The sequence below is a fragment of the Clarias gariepinus genome, chromosome 20 (assembly GCF_024256425.1).
Source record: "Clarias gariepinus isolate MV-2021 ecotype Netherlands chromosome 20, CGAR_prim_01v2, whole genome shotgun sequence".
NCBI lineage: Eukaryota > Metazoa > Chordata > Actinopteri > Siluriformes > Clariidae > Clarias > Clarias gariepinus.
The window spans coordinates 11,531,119-11,551,030 of record NC_071119.1 but is presented as its reverse complement, the minus strand read 5'-3'; the positions used below and the strand labels follow the sequence as shown (position 1 = coordinate 11,551,030).

The window sequence follows — 19,912 nt, the reverse complement described above, 5'->3', positions numbered from 1 at the left end:
GTGTGTATAAGTTTGTGTGTGTGTGTGTGTGTGTAAAAGAGGAGCCACACAAACAGGCACAGGATGGAACTTTTTATTAAAACCTGCACACACTTACAACTCTCTCCTGCGGCCGTACAATCAAAGAGGAAGACTCGGCACTAACCCGAAGACCTTGGCATACCTCTGCACACATACACACACACACACACACACACACACACATGCACACACATACGCATGCACACAAACACTTCTGGTATGTGAGATCCTGTTTGGAGCGCTGGAATGCTTTAAGGCTGTAACACCATGTGTTTGTAGATCGAGAGGCACGACAGCTGCACGTACGACTACCTGGAGGTGCGCGATGGCCTGTCCGAGAGCAGCCCGCTGATCGGACGATTCTGTGGCTACGACATCCCCGAGGACATCCGCACTACGTCCAACACGCTGTGGATGAAATTCGTCTCGGACGGAACGGTGAATAAAGCCGGCTTCGCTGCGAATTTCTTCAAAGGTGATCACACGCAATTATTCTTTCAGTTTACATCCAGGTTCATGTCTCTTTCACTTTAACACATTTAATGCTCATCTTATTTGTGTGTGTGTGTTTTTGCAGAGGAGGACGAGTGCACGAAGCCGGATAACGGCGGCTGTGAGCAGAGGTGCGTGAACACTCTGGGGAGCTTCAAGTGCGCCTGCGACCCTGGATACGAGCTGGCCCCAGACAAAAAGAGCTGTGAAGGTATTAAAATGCTGTTGTCGAGTGTGTGCGTATGCGTGTGAGCGCAGGTGCAGGTGTTTCCGCCGGTCTGACCCAGAAGTGGCGTGCGGGAAGCTGTGAGCAATCCACACGGCTGAAGAAAACATCCTCGGTCAACAGGAAAACACAACAGGGACAAACAGTGCGCGAACTATTCAAAACCCGACCTCACACACATAATCACACACCAGAGTGTTTCCTGACTGATGAGGAGGCAAAGTGGGCAGAAGGGTAGAAAGGTTTCATTTACATTTCAGTGTCTGATGATGAGCAATCAAGCTGTCAAGTCATCTCATCAATAATGGTCTCGATGGTTAAAATGGTTTTTATTCCCAATAGCGAAGGAGGAATTAAGGTGCAAGAAGGATTCTTATTTTATATATATTTATTTTGGTTGGAAATACTGCATTCATACAGTGACCTCAAGTTACATTTACTTGTGTAACTAAAAAAAAAAATTTTTGTTTTTGTTTTAATGCACCATACTTTTCACTTTTACTTGAGTAGTTTTGTGAAGAAGAAACGCTACTCTTACTGCGATGTACAGTTTATTTGGAAATGTCAGAATTGATTTTATTATTTGGAAATGTCAGAATTTATTTTATTATTTGGAAATGTCAGAATTTGTACATTATTTTATCATTTTCAAGATTCAAAGAACTTTATTAATCAACTCATTACTTTTTTTAACCATTTATTCTACACATTAGATCTTTATTCCGTGGATCTATCACGTGACTGTGTTTCACCAATCAGACGTAGGAACAATAGTCACATGACTCCATTTGACCAATCAGTGGCAATATCTATAACTACAAGACCATACATTAACAAATTCTCAGCTGTGATAGACAGTGAAGGAAACATGACTCGGTTAGTTTAGCTGTTTTATTTAATGTTGCAATGTTAAAATGTAAAATAATTAGCAAATAAGGTAGAGGCTAAAAAAATGTAAGTTTTTTACATTTGTTCTGCTGGACACAGTTTGTGGTAAAGTGAGACCTCTGGTACATAATGTTCCATTCTAATGTTCTAATGTTATTTTCTGCTGAGTCATTCGGAGGCCGACTGAATATACAGTATATCTTACACTGGACATAGTTTGCACTGTTTAAACAGACATATGTTACTTACAGTAGATTTATGTTGTTTGTTTCTTTTTGATTAATTTGCTATTTTGTAAAGATATTCAGTTTTATTAATTTATTTCAAGATTCAAGATTCAAAAAACTTTATTAATCCCAGAGGGAAATTGCTTATACTTGGTTACAGTCAAGGAAAGGAGAAAAGGAAAAGAGTAATTAAATAAATAAATAGGAAAGACAATTTTAGATTACCACTAAACATAATTCTAGACACAGATGTTGCACATGTAAGGGGAAAAGAAGGAAATATATTGCACCAGTTATATGTGCAGTTATAATTCAGGGTAATTCAGGGTTTGCTATGGTAATTGCAGAGTGCGTGCCCAAGTGCGTTGTCAAGTAAACATTGCACAGGTAAATTATATGTGTAAATAAATTATATTACATGTGTAAATAAATTAGCTTATATGTGTATGTAAATATTGCACAGGCAAATCATATTATTTTGTATACATAATCCTACATAATCTCTAAATTAGTCGTCAGACATTACGATTGAAAGAGTTATTTAGTACTTGAGTAGTCTTACTTTTTTAGTAATATTTTGGATGACTACTGCTAACTTCTACAGTATGTAAATAATAATTTTAAAGTACAGCTACTCTTACTTGAGTACAATAAAAAAAACTTTTTTTTTATTTGGCTACTCTAGCCAGCTCCGGTGACCTCACACACACACCACCACATGTAAGTGCGATCGGAAGCACACAACCGCATACGCATCCACAAATAGCTGATGTTGCCTCTAATTAGATCACAGTGGAAGGCGTAGTGTGCTGTGATGACAACCGTCAAACGTTTAGACCCGATCCAGTACAATACATGCACGATATGTAATACGAAGCAGCTACGTAGTTGACCATGTTGGTTTCCGTTTCTCGTAGCTGCGTGCGGAGGTCTGCTGTCCAAGCTGAATGGCACCATCACGACGCCCGGATGGCCAAAAGAATATCCGCCCAACAAGAACTGTATCTGGCAGGTGGTGGCTCCGACGCAGTACCGCATCTCAGTGCAGTTCGAGGCGTTTGAACTGGAAGGGAACGAGGTGAGGAGTGTGTCAAGGTGTAAAGGTTATTATGCGGTGGATGATGGTAACAACCAAGTGCATTAAAATATTACCATCCAAGCTGGTGTTGAAGAGAATTAATCAACAATAAGATTATGTCATGCGAATAATAGTGTTCAGTACATAATGAATTTACTCCAACATGTCTGTATGTTTAACGTGAAGGTGTGCAAGTACGACTTCGTGGAGGTGCGGAGCGGCCTCTCGTCTGACTCTAAGCTTCATGGAAAATATTGCGGCACCGAAGTTCCAGAGGTCATCACTTCCCAGTACAACAACATGCGCATCGAGTTTAAGTCGGACAACACCGTTTCAAAGAAAGGCTTCAAAGCACACTTCTTTTCTGGTTAGTGAGATTTCACACTGATGATAATGAAAAAGAAAAACCCCCAAATGAAAATGCCTCTGTTGTGGATATTCTGTGTGTGTGTGATGATTGAATTTCTTACAAAAAAAAACCCTTTGAACTTGCTTGTATAAACCAACTTTTGTGGTGTCGGTTTTTATAAACCAAGTTCTGTTGTCTTCTGGTGTAGATTTCAAAAGTTTTCAGTGTTTTTGGGTTCCTTTTTTTTTTTTTTTTTTTTTTGTGCATCATCCTGTTTGGCTAACCCTTATTCCTTCTTACAGTGTTGCGTGCTGAGAAATTTGTAAAATTCAAGCCAAGCACGGATTTATACGTACTCACGCTCTCACCATCTTCAAAGATACTGTTTTTTTTTTCTCAAGCGCTGCCCAGCTTCAGTACAGGACAAGAATGTGAGGAATGTTTTGAGTCTGAATACTAAAATTTCATCCAAACCCAACACAGATCTTGTACATCAGAACCAGACCAACCCCACAGGTTCATGCTTCATATTGTGCACCGTGCCAAACGATTTCCAAACAAAAAAATCATTCCAGAAAAATGTCTGAGGCTCAAATGAGATGCTGCTATACTTCATTTGCATCCATTCTCTTCATGTGTGGTAATGTGGACTTTTGTGCCAAGAATGCGGTGCCTATAATATGCCAGGTTTAGACAAATATTTGGGTAATAATAAATATAATATAATAATAAATTATGCCAGAATTCAGGCCGGAATGGCTATAAGAAACTTGTAAGTGAAAATCCCATGCTGAAGGAATATTTGTAAAATGATGTGTATTGTGTGCATTTTAAATACAGTAAGTTCCATATGCACGAATATTTAAGTAACGAGCTTTCCAAGATACGAACATGTGTTTATGCATTTATTCACAGAAGTTAGATCACATGTCTGGTCACGTACATTGTCACTAACGTGTAGCGTGCATCCTCTAAGCGTAAAAGCAGTGATGAAGCTGGAAAATAATAAGATGGCAGACATTACTTGTTCTTTTAAAATGAGTCATTTACCTATCGGAGCGATTCTACAGTACACTAAGAACACTGTACTGTAATATACTGTGTCTAACCAATTGTGTTAGTATTGTAGCCAATGTTTTTTGGACTTACAAACAAATTGGACTTGCGAACGAGTTCTTGTTCGTATGTAGGGGACTTGCTGTAATGTTAACAATTGTGTTGTTTCTATGGTGTCTGTATATATGCTGTAACATCGGGGCGTTCTCTTTCACAGATAAACCTGCCACCTGCAAAGCACGGATCTTTATATTTAAGTCCTGTCAGGACATAACTGCCCCTCCTTCTGCTCGTAGAGCAGCCATAGGGCAGGTCACAGGTACGGTCTCCTCTCCTGTGACAGGTTTTGGGGAACCGATTGGCCCCTTTTCTCAACGGGTTCTCTCCTATTAGCAACAAATGTGCCTCCAACAGCATTTGTTGAGCTGATGTCAGATTCTATCTGCAGATCAATCCATTCAAGCTGCTTGAGTCCAGACAAACGTGGGTCTGGTGTGGTTTAAGGACGACAAACTGGGCTATGTCACTCTTGAATGTCACGCTCCTTTTCTAAACACTTTCAGTAGATAAATGAACTCTTCCCTGGCAGAGCGCCGTCAGGTTCAGGGAGGTCCCCACAGCCCTCCCACACACTCTTAATCCTCATGAGTGTGTGACCGAGTGTGTCAGAGGTTTGAAAGCCAGCGAAGCATTTAAAACAATTTGATAATGTCGAACGCAAGCACGAGACAAAATGCAAGCCATGTGTCTGCAGGGACGTGCGGCATTCGGTTTTAATCAGCTCCTGATTGAACAAGGAGGAAAAAAAGGAGAAAAGTGTGCACACATTTATGTGGAAACTCAGGAGCGATACAAACATCTGCTCCTGTTTATTATTATTATTATTATTATTATTCCTGAATCTGTTTTCATACAGGATGAATGGATGCACATCATGGTTCTTTTTCTTTTTCTTCCCTTCCTTTTCTTTCTTGCCTTTCCTTTTATCAAATTATTTGGTCCAACAACTACAAGGGTAGATGTGGGCTAAATGGACTTTTTATTTAAAGTGTTTCCTGGGTGATGGATATTCCTAGATATTCCCGCAAAGTTGTTTCTCTTACTGATTTGGCTCCACGTCTTTTTGTTGTGTGCGTGTCAGATAAGGACGAGTGTTCGAAGGATAACGGCGGATGCCAGCACGAGTGCATCAACATCATCGGCAGCTACGTTTGCCAGTGTCGCAATGGCTTCATACTGCACGAGAACAAGCATGACTGTAAAGAAGGTGTGCATACACACACACACACATATATACTAAAGTACATACTAGGAGTGATGTATACCAGGAATGTCTGTTTTTATTTCTTAATTTGAAAGGAGGATGAAAAAACTGTAACGTTAAAGGAGTAACACTCAACTCAACAACTCAATTCTTATTGGTCAGAATAAAAACAAAACAAATCCCAGGTTTATATTAATATACTTCTGCGACTTTGAGGTCGAAAAAGAGTACTTTTTTTTTTACTCTGTAGGGATTCGTCTGACCCAGTTCCTTTGAGTCAAACACAAAAACTTCCTTTTTAAGTGCAGCCTCGTCCCACACACACACACAGATCGCTAATATGATTCGATTAGTGACTAACAAAAGTTTTTTTTTTTTTTTATTAATGTTTTCTCAAAGGGCCAGAGGGTGGAGTGACTTATTGTAATGTGGAGGTTTCAGCCTATTTTCGTTTTAGGACACACAGTTGACTTTTTTTTTTTCTTTCTTGACGGCTTGACTCAGTTTTCCCGAGGGACAGACTCAGGTTACGCAAAAGCGCTTTCTCCTGCAGCCATCAGCGTTCCCAATTCGGGAAGGGAAAAAGCCTGATGTGGCTTCAAAGGGAACACGGGTTCCACTTAAACTGGCTCTTCTCTTAAAGGTGCATCTCAGGTGACAGTGAACTAGCACTGACACCTGGGAACCGGGCCAGAGTTTAGAACACATTCTTACCTTTAATCCTCTGCAGAAGATTCTTTTTTTTCCCCTTCATCTGCAGTTTGTGCAGACTCAGGGGTTTTCATGCTGGAACACATTCTATAAATCTTGTTTGCCTTTTTCGCTTGTGTGTATTTACATGATTCATTACATTCCTCAGCTTTTCTTTATTGTACCTTCTCTCTCTAATATTCTTTCTCTCGCTCTCTCTCTCCCATCCTGTAGCGGAGTGCGAGCACAAAATCCATAGCCCCACCGGCACCTTAAGTAGCCCCAACTGGCCTGATAAGTACCCCAGCAGAAAGGAGTGTACCTGGGACATCACCGCTACTCCGGGCCACCGTGTCAAAATTGTGAGTGTAAAAAGCAACATAATCTGCCGCTCTCACACTTTTTAATTTCTTACATAACCTTGCCCTTACAGTATTAGTATTAGTGTAACATACAGTCTTTTGGGCTTCCTGTCAGAATGTCTCATGCACGTTATACTGACAGGCGTGCAAAAACACATCTCCGTCTCACATACGATATGCACACGTGCGTTATTATCATATCTGATTCATGCCCCGTCCCATCACCGAAGCGAATCTATTAACTCAATAAATTACCACTTCCCTCCCTCCCTCCCTCTCTCCCAGAGCAGCTGCTTCCTCTGGAAACTCTTCTGAAATGTATTTTACGATATTAATATATTCATGTGTCTATGCAGGAAATCCCTGCTGGCCAGAGGGGTCAGAGCAGGCATTCAAACAGGTCCGTCCGATCAAAGAGAGCTGTCAGGAGCGCTCCCGTCAGGCTGTGTGATGCGTGTGTTAAGTGAGTCCTAATGGCTCAGGAAAGAGATATGCACACGGGGAATGAGGGAGCGATGAGGAGTCCGGTCGCGAGGGCTGCATGAATCAGTCAAGGGGCGGATTTAGACTCCCAGATCAGATTCTGAATTCCTTTCGGAATTTATTCCTCAATAGAAACATTATGTGCTAAAGCACGGAGATAAATATTGCTTAATAATAACCTTTGATTAGATTACTAGAGATTTGTAGCTTGTTTTATCTCTTCTGTTTGTCAGACGCAGGGATTTGTAGCTGAATGGATGACGGCTATTCATAAGCGCACGATCATAGGGAAACACACAAAAAGGGAAAGGTCAAGGCAGGGGAGTGTAGATAAATACTGACACGCATTAGAGCAAGATTTGTGTAGTAATAATAAGCCTCCTTTCAAATTTATGACATCTTGGTTCATTATTTTCATCCTCCTCTCCAGTCGTTCAACGAGTTTGAGATCGAGCAGCACCAGGAATGTGCGTACGATCACCTGGAGGCGTTCGACGGCGATTCGGACAAGGCGCCCATTCTGAGCCGGCTCTGCGGCACCAAGCTTCCCGAGCCGCTCGTCTCCACGGGCAACAGGATTTACCTCCGCTTCATCTCCGATGCCTCTGTGCAGCGCAAGGGCTTCCACGCTACACACTCCACAGGTCTGTGTGTGTGTGTGTGTGTGTGTGTGTGCATGTTTGAGACCAGGTTACAGGAATTCATATTTTTTTGTAATTTATTTAAAGAAGAAAAAAAATACTGATTTAAATAGAAAACAAAGATCTGTGACTTTATATATATATATATATATATATATATATATATATATATATATATATATATATATATATATATATATAATTTTTTTTTCATTAAACAGTCTATTATCTGTAAGTTACTGTAACTGGACTCTTGAACAGTTTAACAGACTTGCTGTCCAGCAGTGCACTCTAGTGGGCAAAGCCGTGCATGACATACAGTATGTCAGTAAAAAAGTAATGAAACATTGATCACTGATCATATTACTTGCATATAAATTTATCAGTGTTGGGAGACGTTACTTTAAAAAGTAATCAGTTACATTACAGCGTTACTTTCTTATAAAAGTAACTAGTTCGAGTACTTTTCCATTGCAGAAAATGAAAACGCCTTTGTGATTCCTCATGCATGTGGTTTAAGTCAAGACCTTTATAATTATTCTACCATCATCACTCAGCCAAGTTTGGCCCATAATCTCTTAACTACTAATACCCCTATCTCACCTACTCGGTTTTGTGCGGTGGCCGTAAGTACGGTTCATCATAATTCACCGCGAGTTTTGGCGCTGTGATGAGGTTTCCATCTTTTCGCACGAAAAATTTTACACATTTTATTTTTTTACCGGCCGTTGCGGAAGCTCACGGACCTTGCAGAGCTTTAAGGAACATCGGGCGGTCACTCGCCACGGCTCACAGTGCCTAACACGAGTCAAACCGCATAAGTAAAAATAGGGGTATAACAGCAGGAATAACAAACGGGGGCGGGCTTGTAGGTCGACTTTCACACACACACAATAACTTTGTAACGCGTTGCACCCAACACTGAAATTAAGATACAGTTTTACCTCGTGAGCCATGAGACATGCATAGGACTATAAAATCATACGTGTGTGTGCAGAGTGTGGAGGCAGGCTGAGGGCCGAGGCACGGCAGAAGAACCTGTACTCTCATGCACAATTCGGGGACAATAACTACCCAGGCCACACGGACTGCGAGTGGCTGATCACGGCCGAGGAAGGCTACAGCATCGAGCTCACCTTCACCACCTTCGAGCTGGAGGAGGAGGCCGAGTGTGGATATGACTACATCGAGCTGTATGACGGGCATGACACGTCAGCACACAAACTAGGACGCTTCTGTGGTTCCGGGGTCAGGAAAAGTCATTTTATAACCCACATTACTTCTGCTTAAATTTATCTAAAAAAAAAAACCTTTACTGTTTTATCTAAACATGTCTTCCTCTCATCCCCGTGTCCCTGCAGCCTCGTGAGGAGCTGTACTCAGCCAGCGACGCCATGCTGATCCGCTTCCACAGCGACGACACCATCAGTAAGAAAGGCTTCCACATCCGCTACACCAGCACCAAGTTCCAGGAGGAGTTACACACACACAAGTAACACCCACACACACGCCCATATATATATAGATATATAGATATATATATACACACATCTCCAGGAAAAAGGATGCCACAGACTGATTAAGGAGTCACTCGAGAGGAAAAGTTACTCAAAGGCACTGGATTTGCCTCCATGTATCTGCCACTAGGAGCCCGCGGGTCATCACACTCCTAACTCCACCCACTGGACTCGAGGCATGCTCCGCCTGTTTCGCAGACCGTCGCAGGGAACGCCTGCTCATTCTATACACACTAAATAATATCCTCGTAACGGAAAAGCTGCACAAAGACATAAAGTATAAAGCAAGTAGGTTGTTTTCAAGCTTGTGGAACAAAAAACAAAACAAGTATAAGGATAACATGGGAGGTCTGCTTCTGAGCAACTAAGCTGCTGTTGCCACACTTGTAACCTAAAACGTGTGCGCACTCATCTGCATGTTTTCACTGAGGGCGCGCGGACACGCCTGCGGGATTGAAATCCGAACGAAAAAAAAAAAGAATTCTTTAACGTTACGATGTTACATCCGTGACTGTTTACATGTAATAATACCTAATTTATATCTGATGAGATAACGAGAATGCTAATCTCTTGACTTCGACAGGCTTGTAAGATCTACCACGACGTTTTCAGTGTTTAGAATCTCATTCTCATTAGTATTCTTTTCTCGCAGTCCATGAACCCTGTCTTTTTCTTTTGTTTTTGATGAGTGTTTATTTTCTAACGAAACTTGTAAAGCCTTGAATAAAGTGTGTGCGAAAACCCCCATAATCATGTGCGCTTAACATGCACTTAGCACAGAGGATGAGGAAGAGAGACTCTATCCAGCTGTGCACTTGACTGTTCATGGTCTCTCCAAATAAACGATCTTTTCCCTCGCGAGGTGTCCGACACGAGGAGTCGATTCAGCGAGACATTTTCCTGGGAATACAGCGAGGTGAAAAGGGAAACCCTAATGGTGCTACTCAGAACTTCAGTTGCTGCGGAGCAACGATCCAGACGGCCGGTGTGCACCGATTTACACACAGGGAGCGCTGCGACACTCGCACGCTCACATCACTGACAGCGCCACTATCGTGGACGAGCAAATATGGCCTTAGAACCAAAATGTATAATATTGCACATGTGGATGTCTATGTAGATAATGTTTGTTGTGTCATTGTTGTTTTTCTTTCTTTTTTCTTTTTTATTATTATTAATGTATTTTGTTTGATATCAAATTTAATGAACTTCCTTCAGTCATCATTTAAAACAAAAACCTAATTATGAATTCCAAATTCCAGTATACACAGACGCACACATTTGCAACAAGACACAATCTATCAATCCCTATCGATTGGTTAACAAACAGTTTTCACTCCTTGTAGAAACAGATTATCCAGCCTGATCATTAAAGCCCATTGTGTGTGTTTGTGTGTGTGAGTGTGTGTGTGTGTCCATGTAAGAGTGTGTATGCCTATGTGCATGTGTATGTATGCATCTCGGACACACATAAACCCCTGTTATACTTCTTGACTGTTTCCGGTGTGGGTGTCTCTTCATGTGCCAAGTTCCCACTTTGACCCTAATCCAGTTTATAAAATATGAAAGATGATTTTCTGTCCTCTGTGTATCTGCCTGATTAAAAAACAAAACGAAAAAAAACAAACGTATCACCCTGCTGGTGATTAAACTGATATCAGGTCGAAGATGTGCTTCTGTGTTTATTTTCCGGTGTACTCCTGCATGGTTTTGTTCATTTAAAAACATAAAAACAAATGTATCATAAAAAACCCAAGACTGTGAGATATGTTGAGGGTGCAAATATTTTTGCATTTTATTACTCTTTATATTTGTAGCACCCTATTTTTATTTTATTATTATTATTATTATTATTATTATTTTTAACATGCCTTGTTTTACTGTAATACCTATATGCAAAGTTAAAGTGCATGAGGCGAAATGTCCACTAGGGGGCAGCACATAAATGGCTTAAATTGGTGTTCTAAAAATATTGGCACCCTTAAAAAACATAATAAAAACAAAACATAATAATGAAATTTATTTTCATAACAACATTAAATTAATGATATTATTATTATTATAAACAGTTCCATTGTCTCTCAAAAGTATTGGCACCTCAGTATAGCTGGTCATGATATTGAAGCTACCGGTGCAGTACTATTATAAAACCTGAGCATAACTGAGCATTACAATACAGAAACCGTTATATTTAAAGCTTCCATACAAACCGCACAGAGTGTATGCTCTTGCCGACTATCACTTAGACACCACCTTTTAAATCCCTTACTTAACTATAGCAAAGAATGTGGCACAACCATGACTGTAGCAAAAAAACAAAAAAATTCATGGTGTGTGTAATAATCATGGAGTTGATGTAAGTTTAAACCCTAAAACAGAATGTTCTCATATCTTGATATCTGGAAACAACATTAACACGTAAAGATAACCTTTCAGAAGTGTGTGTATGTGTGTGTGAAGTATAGACATTTCTGACAGTATGCTTGGCATACTGTGTGTGTTTAATGTGTTTATACTGTAGGTAATGCTTTGTTGACGATGTTGATGGCTCTTTCTTTCTGCTGCATTTGGTTTATTCTCTTTCAGAGCTTTCATCATCTATCTCTCTCTGGCCCAGCTTCCATTACGCCGCATTCTGGGTCTCTCGCTCTTCCTCTCTCATCTGTGTGTGTGTGTGTGTGTGTGTGTGTTGATGAATGGAGCAGGAGCTTTAAGTAAATGGAATGTATCGATCCTAGGAACATAAGCGCAGACATCAAACCCACACGAAAGCTTCACAAACATCCCTCTTTCTTTCTCATGTTTATCAAAATGGAGATGATTCTGCTCTTTTTCAGCTAGTAATAACCTCTTATTGCTGTGCCTGCTAGATGAATGGAAATCACGCATCACCTCACACACTCATTCCTGTGCAACCAGGAAAACATTCCGACACCCTATGTACTGTACGTTCACCGAATGCTTTTTTTATTTTTACATTTTAATAACCATTTTTTTTCTTTAAGAACATTTTTAGAATTTAGAATTTAGAATGAAACATCTGAGTTAATGACTAAACACACTGACATTAATGCACTTATTTTAACATATAAAGGGTGTTCAAGTCAAACTGTGACTTTTAATTGTGCAGAATTAAAAGAATTAAAACTATCTTTATTTTTTCTATATAATCCCCTGATACACTAATGCACCTATCCCAGCGTTTCAGTAGTCCTTGGAGACCATCAAGGTAGAAAGTTCCCTCAGTAAATCAGAGCCATGATCGGGCAACTACTTCTCGGCTAAAACGCTAGCCTCCCAGGAACTCCTTTAATGGCCCAAACAGTTAAAAATGCCTGGGAGTAGTGAGATCAGCATTATAATTTGTTCAGATTTAAGTCCTCAATTACTTTTACCTTAATTACAAAATTGTTTTGTAACTTAAGAATAAAAGAGCTTAAGAATAAAAAGGCAACCCAAATGTAGGTTTAAAATGCACACTTGTACCTGACACTAATTCCTCTATACATTTTAAATACAAACAGCACAGGTTAAAGCTGTAGCATGCTTTTAGCTGCAAGGCCTCACTTACAAAATGGTTCTGCATAAAACTGTGTATTCCAGCAAGGGAAAAAAAATCTTGTCACTTGGTAACAGTTGCATGACAACCACAGACTTTATACTCTAACTGCTTTTTTTTTATGGCAGGTGCTTTTATTATCCAAAGCAAGTTCCAAGCTAGGAATAATCTCATCCGAGCACTAAGCTTCGTAGTTAAGGCTCTCACCAAATCAATTCAAACACTCCGATCCTAATTAAAAAGTGCCACCGTTGTATTTTCAAACCATATCTTTCACAAGCACAAGTGCACTTTTCTTACTGGAGCAGCACCGCATCTGAAATCTGGTCCGAGGTCTGAGTGTGCTGCTATTAACACAACCCACAACTGCAATTTGCTCACTAGTTGCTAAGCAATTCTGGGTTTCCTTTAAAGGCCCAGAGGATTTGATTTCCAACACACACACACACACACACACACACACGGCCCAATCTGTACACCCACAGGGAAGGTCAAACTATTTCCTACTTCTGTAAAAATTGCACATTTCCACTTTTAGACACACTCATATGACTACACCACCATCACCTGGATGATTGATGGAAAAAAAAAATGCAAAATGTGACATGAAAATCCAACCGTGAATCAATAGATCTAAGTTAAGAAGAGCTATGATGGTCATGTGACCTCGTTTTTTTAAAAATGGAACCGTTAATTGCTGATGCTGCAGGAAAACTTGCCAAGCAGTGAGAAAGACTCATTGATTGATGTTTTATGCTGTTTGCATTAAAATGGAAGGAAATGGAGCAAAAAGACAAAAAGGACAGAGCATTTCTTTAAGGCTCTTAGTGTCGACCTGTAAGGAGACGCGTTTAGTCAGAGATGTACAAACTATGGGGATGAAATGGTTTAGTGTGAAGACGGGAAGTTGATGGAAACAACCAGGACACCAGTATTCTTCACACACCAGGACGAATGATAATGAAGTTTAAAGCAGCCTTAAAGCAGAGGTTTGTTGAAGGAAGCTGGAAGAGAATTTAAATCCTGGCATCTGGACATCATGTTAATATTGTAAAAAGTAAAACAGTTAATGTTAAAATCCTGAAGATGACGAAGCAAGACCATAGCAAACCAAGCACGTGATCTCTGAGCAGAACAAACACACGTCTTGTCAGACTGGACTGGTCAGTGGGTTTGGGGTTAGCTAATGGACACCACTGTTGCACCCTTGAGCGACTCATGTATCCCTTCTGGAGGCATTTACACGCTAGTGGTTGTTGTTGTTGTGTATGTTGTTGTATCAAGCTGGGGTAGAGGGATAGTTTTACTTTTATCTTGAAGATCAGTGGGCCTCCTATCAGTGGGCATAGGAAGAAATCACGAGAGGAACCAGACTCAAGAAGGAACCCATCCTCATCTGGGTGATATACAGTTTTACTGTGTGTTAGGAGGCTGGAAGTTTAATATAACAAGATGATGTATTAAAGTTATAGTTTCGTTATTGGAGTCTCAGGTACAAAACCGGATATTCAGTCCTGAACTATTAAATGATTGCAGTCACAAGCCATCAGAGAAGAGCTGTCTGCATCTGCTGAGGCCAGGACCGTCTTCATGGTAAAGTGGAACCATCCCCAGTCAACAGATGCATCCCAAGCAGATCCCTCAGGACCTCCATGCAAAGAGATCTCCAACCAGGAGCAGGGCACCAGGATGAGTCAGACAAGTCAGACAATGTCCTGTACAAGCTCACAGGAAAGGGTACACCCTGGACAGGGTGCTCTCATTCACACACTACCCAATTTTTACTAACCCACTACCTAGCCAAATTTGGTAACGCCAATTAGTTTTATCTGTATGTCTTTGGACTCTGGGAGGAAACCGGAGAACCCGGAGGAAACCAACCAAGCACAGGGAGAACATGCAAACTCCATGCACAATAATGGGACTCGAACCCAGACCCTGGAGGTGCGAGGCGACAGTGCTAACCACTACACCACAGGTCCTAAATTTTTGTTTATTTTTTTGTAATATAAATACATACAACCCTTGATTAACAGCTTGTTTTAGTGAAGATCTAATTAAAAAGGAAATGATCAAAAAAGCAACATTTCAAGGGAATTATTGCCATTTTCTGTACTTCAAGAACAAAAGCATTTAAGAAATAACACCATCCAGGAACAAATTTTTTGTGTATATGTGATGCTGGCTTATTGGTTAGCACTGTTGCCTTGCACCTCCAGGTTCTGAGTCCATGTTCTCCCTGTGCTTGGTGGGTTTCCTCTGAGTTTCTCTGGTTTCCTCCCACAGTCCATAGACATGCAGATTAGGCTAATTGGCCTTTCCAAATTGCCGGTGGTGTGTGAATGTTGACCGAAGGTCCTACCACAGTTGGTTAAATAGGAATAAATACAAAGGTCCCCATTGGCCTCCACGGACCATAGTTGGTCTACAGAGATTCCTATATGGATGGATGGAATGGTATAATCACTCTTTGCAGACGTGATTAACAGAAAAGCATCTCAGCACGAATCAAAGCATGAGGCGAACAGGCTGCAGTAAGAGCATTTCTGTGAACCTGCAGAAATAAATATACACTGATGATTATTTAATATCTATTAGTGCACATGCTGTACTTTAATGATCCACGGTGTCGTACGACTTTCACGGCACTTTAGTTGCCTTTGGCTCTGTGACAGACAGGATGAACCTGCGTTCGGTTATTTTAATAAGGATACGTCTCGTCACTGTTCAACTCCTGGTCTTTCCTGACTTTAGAGAAGTGTGAATCGACGCTCATAATATACTGTACCGAGAGAGAAACTGCCTGTATGTGTGAGAGAGTGTGTGTGTGAGATTGTGTGTGTTTGATCGAGGTCCAAAATCAGCAGGCGTTTTTGCTGTGTTCCTTTTAACAGGAAGGTGAAAAGGTAATGAAAGAAAACATGTTTCATTTATTCAGCTTTTTCCTTGTACCGAGGAAACACAAGGATGTGTGTTTAAGGATGTGTGTATGTGTGCACATTAGCCACTGGCTCTCTCTCTCTCTCACTCACTCTCGCTCGCTCTGGACTGTTTTCAGGTCAGTGATTTCCTTTTTTTGCGGTAATTTAATTGCACTGGGAGATGAAAGTGCCTGAAAGAGCCATAATCCTTCACACACACACACACACACACAAACATACACACTCACTGACCAACAGATAAGCCATTGGGGTTGTAATGATGAAAGTCCTAAAACATCCCTGCTTGTGTGTGTGTGTGTGTGGGTGTGTGTGCGCGCTGATCTTCCAGGAGCCTGATGAAGAACTACATTAAATATTTACAGTGTTTATACATAATGTAATACTGCACACACACACACACACACACACACACACAATTTAGAGAATTAACATAATTTAGGTTGATAGAACTTTATTTCAGTAAATATTACATACACTGTAAAAAAATGCATTTGCAACTTCTATACCAACAGCTGGACAGATGTGCGTAAAGGGCGACCTTTTATTTCTGGTTTCTCAATTTTGCTCTGATGTGGGCATGAACAAGTAACACTATTGAAAAACTGAAGAAAAAAAAAAACTCAAAGCAAGAGATTGTGTATCAACATTACATACACACTCAAACATCTGGAACATCTGGAACTTTTGAATCTTTTGTCAAAATGCAAAAATGTGAACTACCACAGAAACTCACACCAAGAAATACAGAAGTGAAAAAAACAGAGACCCCATGAGTTCCCTAAAAGTCTCTTGCTCTTCTTCTTAAAGGCACTGTACATCTACTGTACATCAGGACAACAAACAAACGACACGTAATGAAAACTGTGTGTATGTGTGTGTCTGAGAGAGAGAGAAAGAGAGAGAGAGAGAGAGAGAGAGAGGGAGAGAATGCTCCAGTGAGTCTGATGTCAGGTTTGGCATCGCCCCCAAAAGCTGAAACACAAACACTGGCGCCTGTGTGTGTGTGTGTGTGTGTGTGTGACTATAATTGTCTCTCTTAAGCCACTGAGTCAATGTGTCTCTCTTCCATAACACTAAGAGTTAAAGGAGTACTCCCAACATTTTAAAAACCTAATTTTTATTCACCACTTTTGTAGTTCTTGTGTTAGTAGTACAGATGTTCAGAATTCTTCCATCACATAATACACAAGCAAAAAAACAAACAAACAAAAAAAAAAACAGTTTTTACAGGTAATCGTCTTATCATTTTTTGGGGCAGTTGTTTTTGAGTCAGTGAGTCAGTACATTCTGTCATACAAGTTCCATAGAGGCTGTGAAAAAAAGAGTTCAAGACAGTTTAAATGTGTCAATATGTAGTTTAAATGAGACGAGATGGAGGTCAAATGAGTCAATGTGGACTCCAAGTGAGTTAAGATGGAATTCAAATGAAGGTGTATAGAGTTCAAATTGGTCAATATGGAGCTCAAATGAGACACGATGGAGTTCAAATTAGTCAAGACAAAATGACTAATGATTCAATATGAAGTTAGGATAAGCTAAGATAGAGTTCAAGCGGGACATGTCAAAGTCAAATGAGGTGCTAAATGAGTTGAAATGGAATCCAAATGAGTATGTGAGTTCAAATAAAACATCAAATAAGTCAAGATGGAGACCAAAGAAGTGAAGATTGAGGTTCACATGAGTCAGGACTGAGCTCAAATGAGTCAAGATAGAATTCAAACGAGACACGAAAAAGTTCCAAATGAGTCAAGGTGGAATCCAAGTGATGATGGATAGAGTTCAAATGGGTCAAGATGGAGTTAAATGAGTCAAGATAGAGACCAAAGAAGTGAAGATTGAGGTTCACATGAGTCAGGACTGAGCTCAAATGAGTCAAGATAGAATTCAAACGAGACACGAAAAAGTTCCAAATGAGTCAAGGTGGAATCCAAGTGATGATGGATAGAGTTCAAATGGGTCAAGATGGAGTTAAATGAGTCAAGATGGAGTTAAATGAGTCAAGATGGAGTTAAAATGAGTCAATTTGGAGTTCAAATGAGACAAGATGGAGTTCAAATCAGACACGGTGAAGTTTAAATGAGTCAAGACAGAATTCAAATGAGTCAAGATGGAGTCTAAATAACTGAGGAAATTCACGAGTCATGAATTAATCCAAACGAAATAGCTAAAGTTCAAAAGAGTCAATATGGATTTAGGATAAGCTAAGATAAAGTTCAAATGAGACATGTCAAAGTCAAACGTGGTTCTAATTGAGTTAAAATGGAATCAAAATGGAGTTCAGTAGCTTAAATTAGTCAGGGTAGAACCTAAATGAGTCAAGATGGAGTTCCAAAAAGCCAAGACTGAGTTTAAAGAAGTTGTGATGGAGTCAAGATGGGGCTGCAACTGTGCTAAGATGGAGTTCCAATTGGTCAAGCTGGGGTTCAAATGAGGCAAGAACGAACTGAGTCAAAATAACTTTAATTAAGACACGATGAGGTTCTAAGGAGCCGAAATGAGTGGATATCAAGTTCATATGAGTCAAGGTCAAGCAAGACTTAATTTCATGTATGCCACAGCAAAATTGCAAATTCTCTTGCGAATATGTGATTACGAATATGCAATTATACACAAGTAAAAGTGATAGTCCATTGCAAACAACATAGAATCTCACTCTGCCATCGCTAGCCAAGACATTGTCAATATTCCTTATTAAATAATTTATCGACTATGCTAGTTCTCTCAACTAGTTGACTTGATTTGTGCCAATGAGCAGGCTGTTTTCTAAAACAAAGAATTAGTTCTTGTCAAACTCTGCATGCGAAAAGAAATCATAATAGGAATACTATATTTACAAACTCTTAGTCGAGACCAGGATCGTATTAAGTGAGACATGTCCAGGTCGAAATGTCTCAGGACCATCCAGTGGTCCATCTGTCCACCCGTCACTGTTTAGGAGTAATGTGTGATAATTATGTGTGATAATTATAAGTAAGTAGAGATTTTTAGGTAGACATGTGCTAATCCTGTATCCTCCTTAAAATGTTCTACATTTAGAACTTAAAACTGAAACAGTGCAACAATTTTGTACGTATTTTAAGGTACAGTAAAAACAATTACACGCACACACCAACAAACATGGAGCTAGAATAAATCCTATTAAAAATATGCCATCAGCTCTCTCTTTCTCTCTGTGAGATCATTCCTACTTCCTGCCCAAAAAGGGACACAGCGAATTCACTCTCAGATGCCTAGCAACGTCAAAATAACAAAAATAAAATGCATTGTATTAATCAGATCTATTGTTTCTTCTTCTTTTTTTTAATACAAATGTTACACAGCGAGAGAGAAATATATTTTTATCTAAGCCATTAGTAATATTAGTACTTGGTTTCTACAAGTGATGCCTAAAAACGGGCTTTTGGTTTCCCATTCCTCTTTTAGAAAAAAAAGAGGCAAAAAAAAAACAAGCGCATGACGATTACGACAAGTATCCGTAGTCGATGTCGTCGTCATCGTATTCTCCGTCGTCTCCCGCATCCTCCTGATCGTTAAAGGCATCGTCGTCTTCGTCGTCTGAGAGCGACATGTCCCCGCTTCCAAAGTCTCCAGAACCCTCCATTACTGCAACTGAACACACAAACACAACTTCTTGGTTTATAAACAATTTTTTGCTGAAAAATGGATGCTCCACAAGTCTCTTGCCTTCTAGGATTGCCTTCATCTATTACTTAAAAAAGCATTCCCACCATATGATGCTCCCACCACCATGTTTCCCTACGGGCATCCTGGCTTCAGCAGAACAGAAGATTTTTCTACATGATGGAGTTCAAATAAGTCAAGATGGGATGTACTCAACCAGTCAAAAATTTGGACATGCCTTCTAATTTAATGATCGTTCCTGATTTTTATTTCTTTCTACATTGTAAAACAATGCTGAAGGCATCCAACATAAAATATGCAATAATCCTCTTTTTAACGGTTGATATTGAGATGTGTATCTGCTGCTTCTGCTCTGTAAAGTCTTCATACTGTAGCGGCTCTAATCTGAGGTGCTGTTTGTTAATTGGTGATTTCTGAGGCAGGTGACTCTAAATGAACGTCTCCTCTGCAGCAGATGTAAGTTTTGGTCCTGTTC

At 40.1% G+C, this 19,912-nt stretch overlaps 2 protein-coding genes across 4 annotated transcripts in view; one reads left to right on the top strand and one right to left on the bottom strand.

The window, feature by feature from the left end:
- Positions 1 to 10,961, top strand: part of tll1 (tolloid-like 1) — a 29,592-nt gene extending 18,631 nt beyond the window's left edge. For 2 of the 3 annotated variants that reach the window (XM_053479732.1, XM_053479733.1), the window contains exons 14-22: positions 301 to 496; positions 599 to 724; positions 2,772 to 2,932; positions 3,119 to 3,299; positions 5,479 to 5,604; positions 6,526 to 6,653; positions 7,567 to 7,780; positions 8,775 to 9,025; positions 9,139 to 10,961. In XM_053479732.1, the coding sequence (XP_053335707.1) occupies positions 301 to 496; positions 599 to 724; positions 2,772 to 2,932; positions 3,119 to 3,299; positions 5,479 to 5,604; positions 6,526 to 6,653; positions 7,567 to 7,780; positions 8,775 to 9,025; positions 9,139 to 9,273 (1,518 nt within the window). In that variant the 3' untranslated portion in view covers positions 9,274 to 10,961. Of the gene's footprint in view, positions 1 to 300; positions 497 to 598; positions 725 to 2,771; positions 2,933 to 3,118; positions 3,300 to 4,554; positions 4,657 to 5,478; positions 5,605 to 6,525; positions 6,654 to 7,566; positions 7,781 to 8,774; positions 9,026 to 9,138 lie in introns of all 3 variants that reach the window. The other variant, XM_053479734.1, reaches the window with a different exon arrangement.
- Positions 10,962 to 16,229: 5,268 nt separating this feature from the next.
- The window catches only part of spock3 (SPARC (osteonectin), cwcv and kazal like domains proteoglycan 3), a 31,937-nt gene continuing 28,254 nt past the window's right edge, over positions 16,230 to 19,912 (bottom strand). The window contains exon 11 of the mRNA XM_053479738.1: positions 16,230 to 19,404. Coding sequence (XP_053335713.1) covers positions 19,256 to 19,404 — 149 coding nt within the window. The 3' untranslated portion in view covers positions 16,230 to 19,255. The remainder of the gene's footprint in view (positions 19,405 to 19,912) is intronic.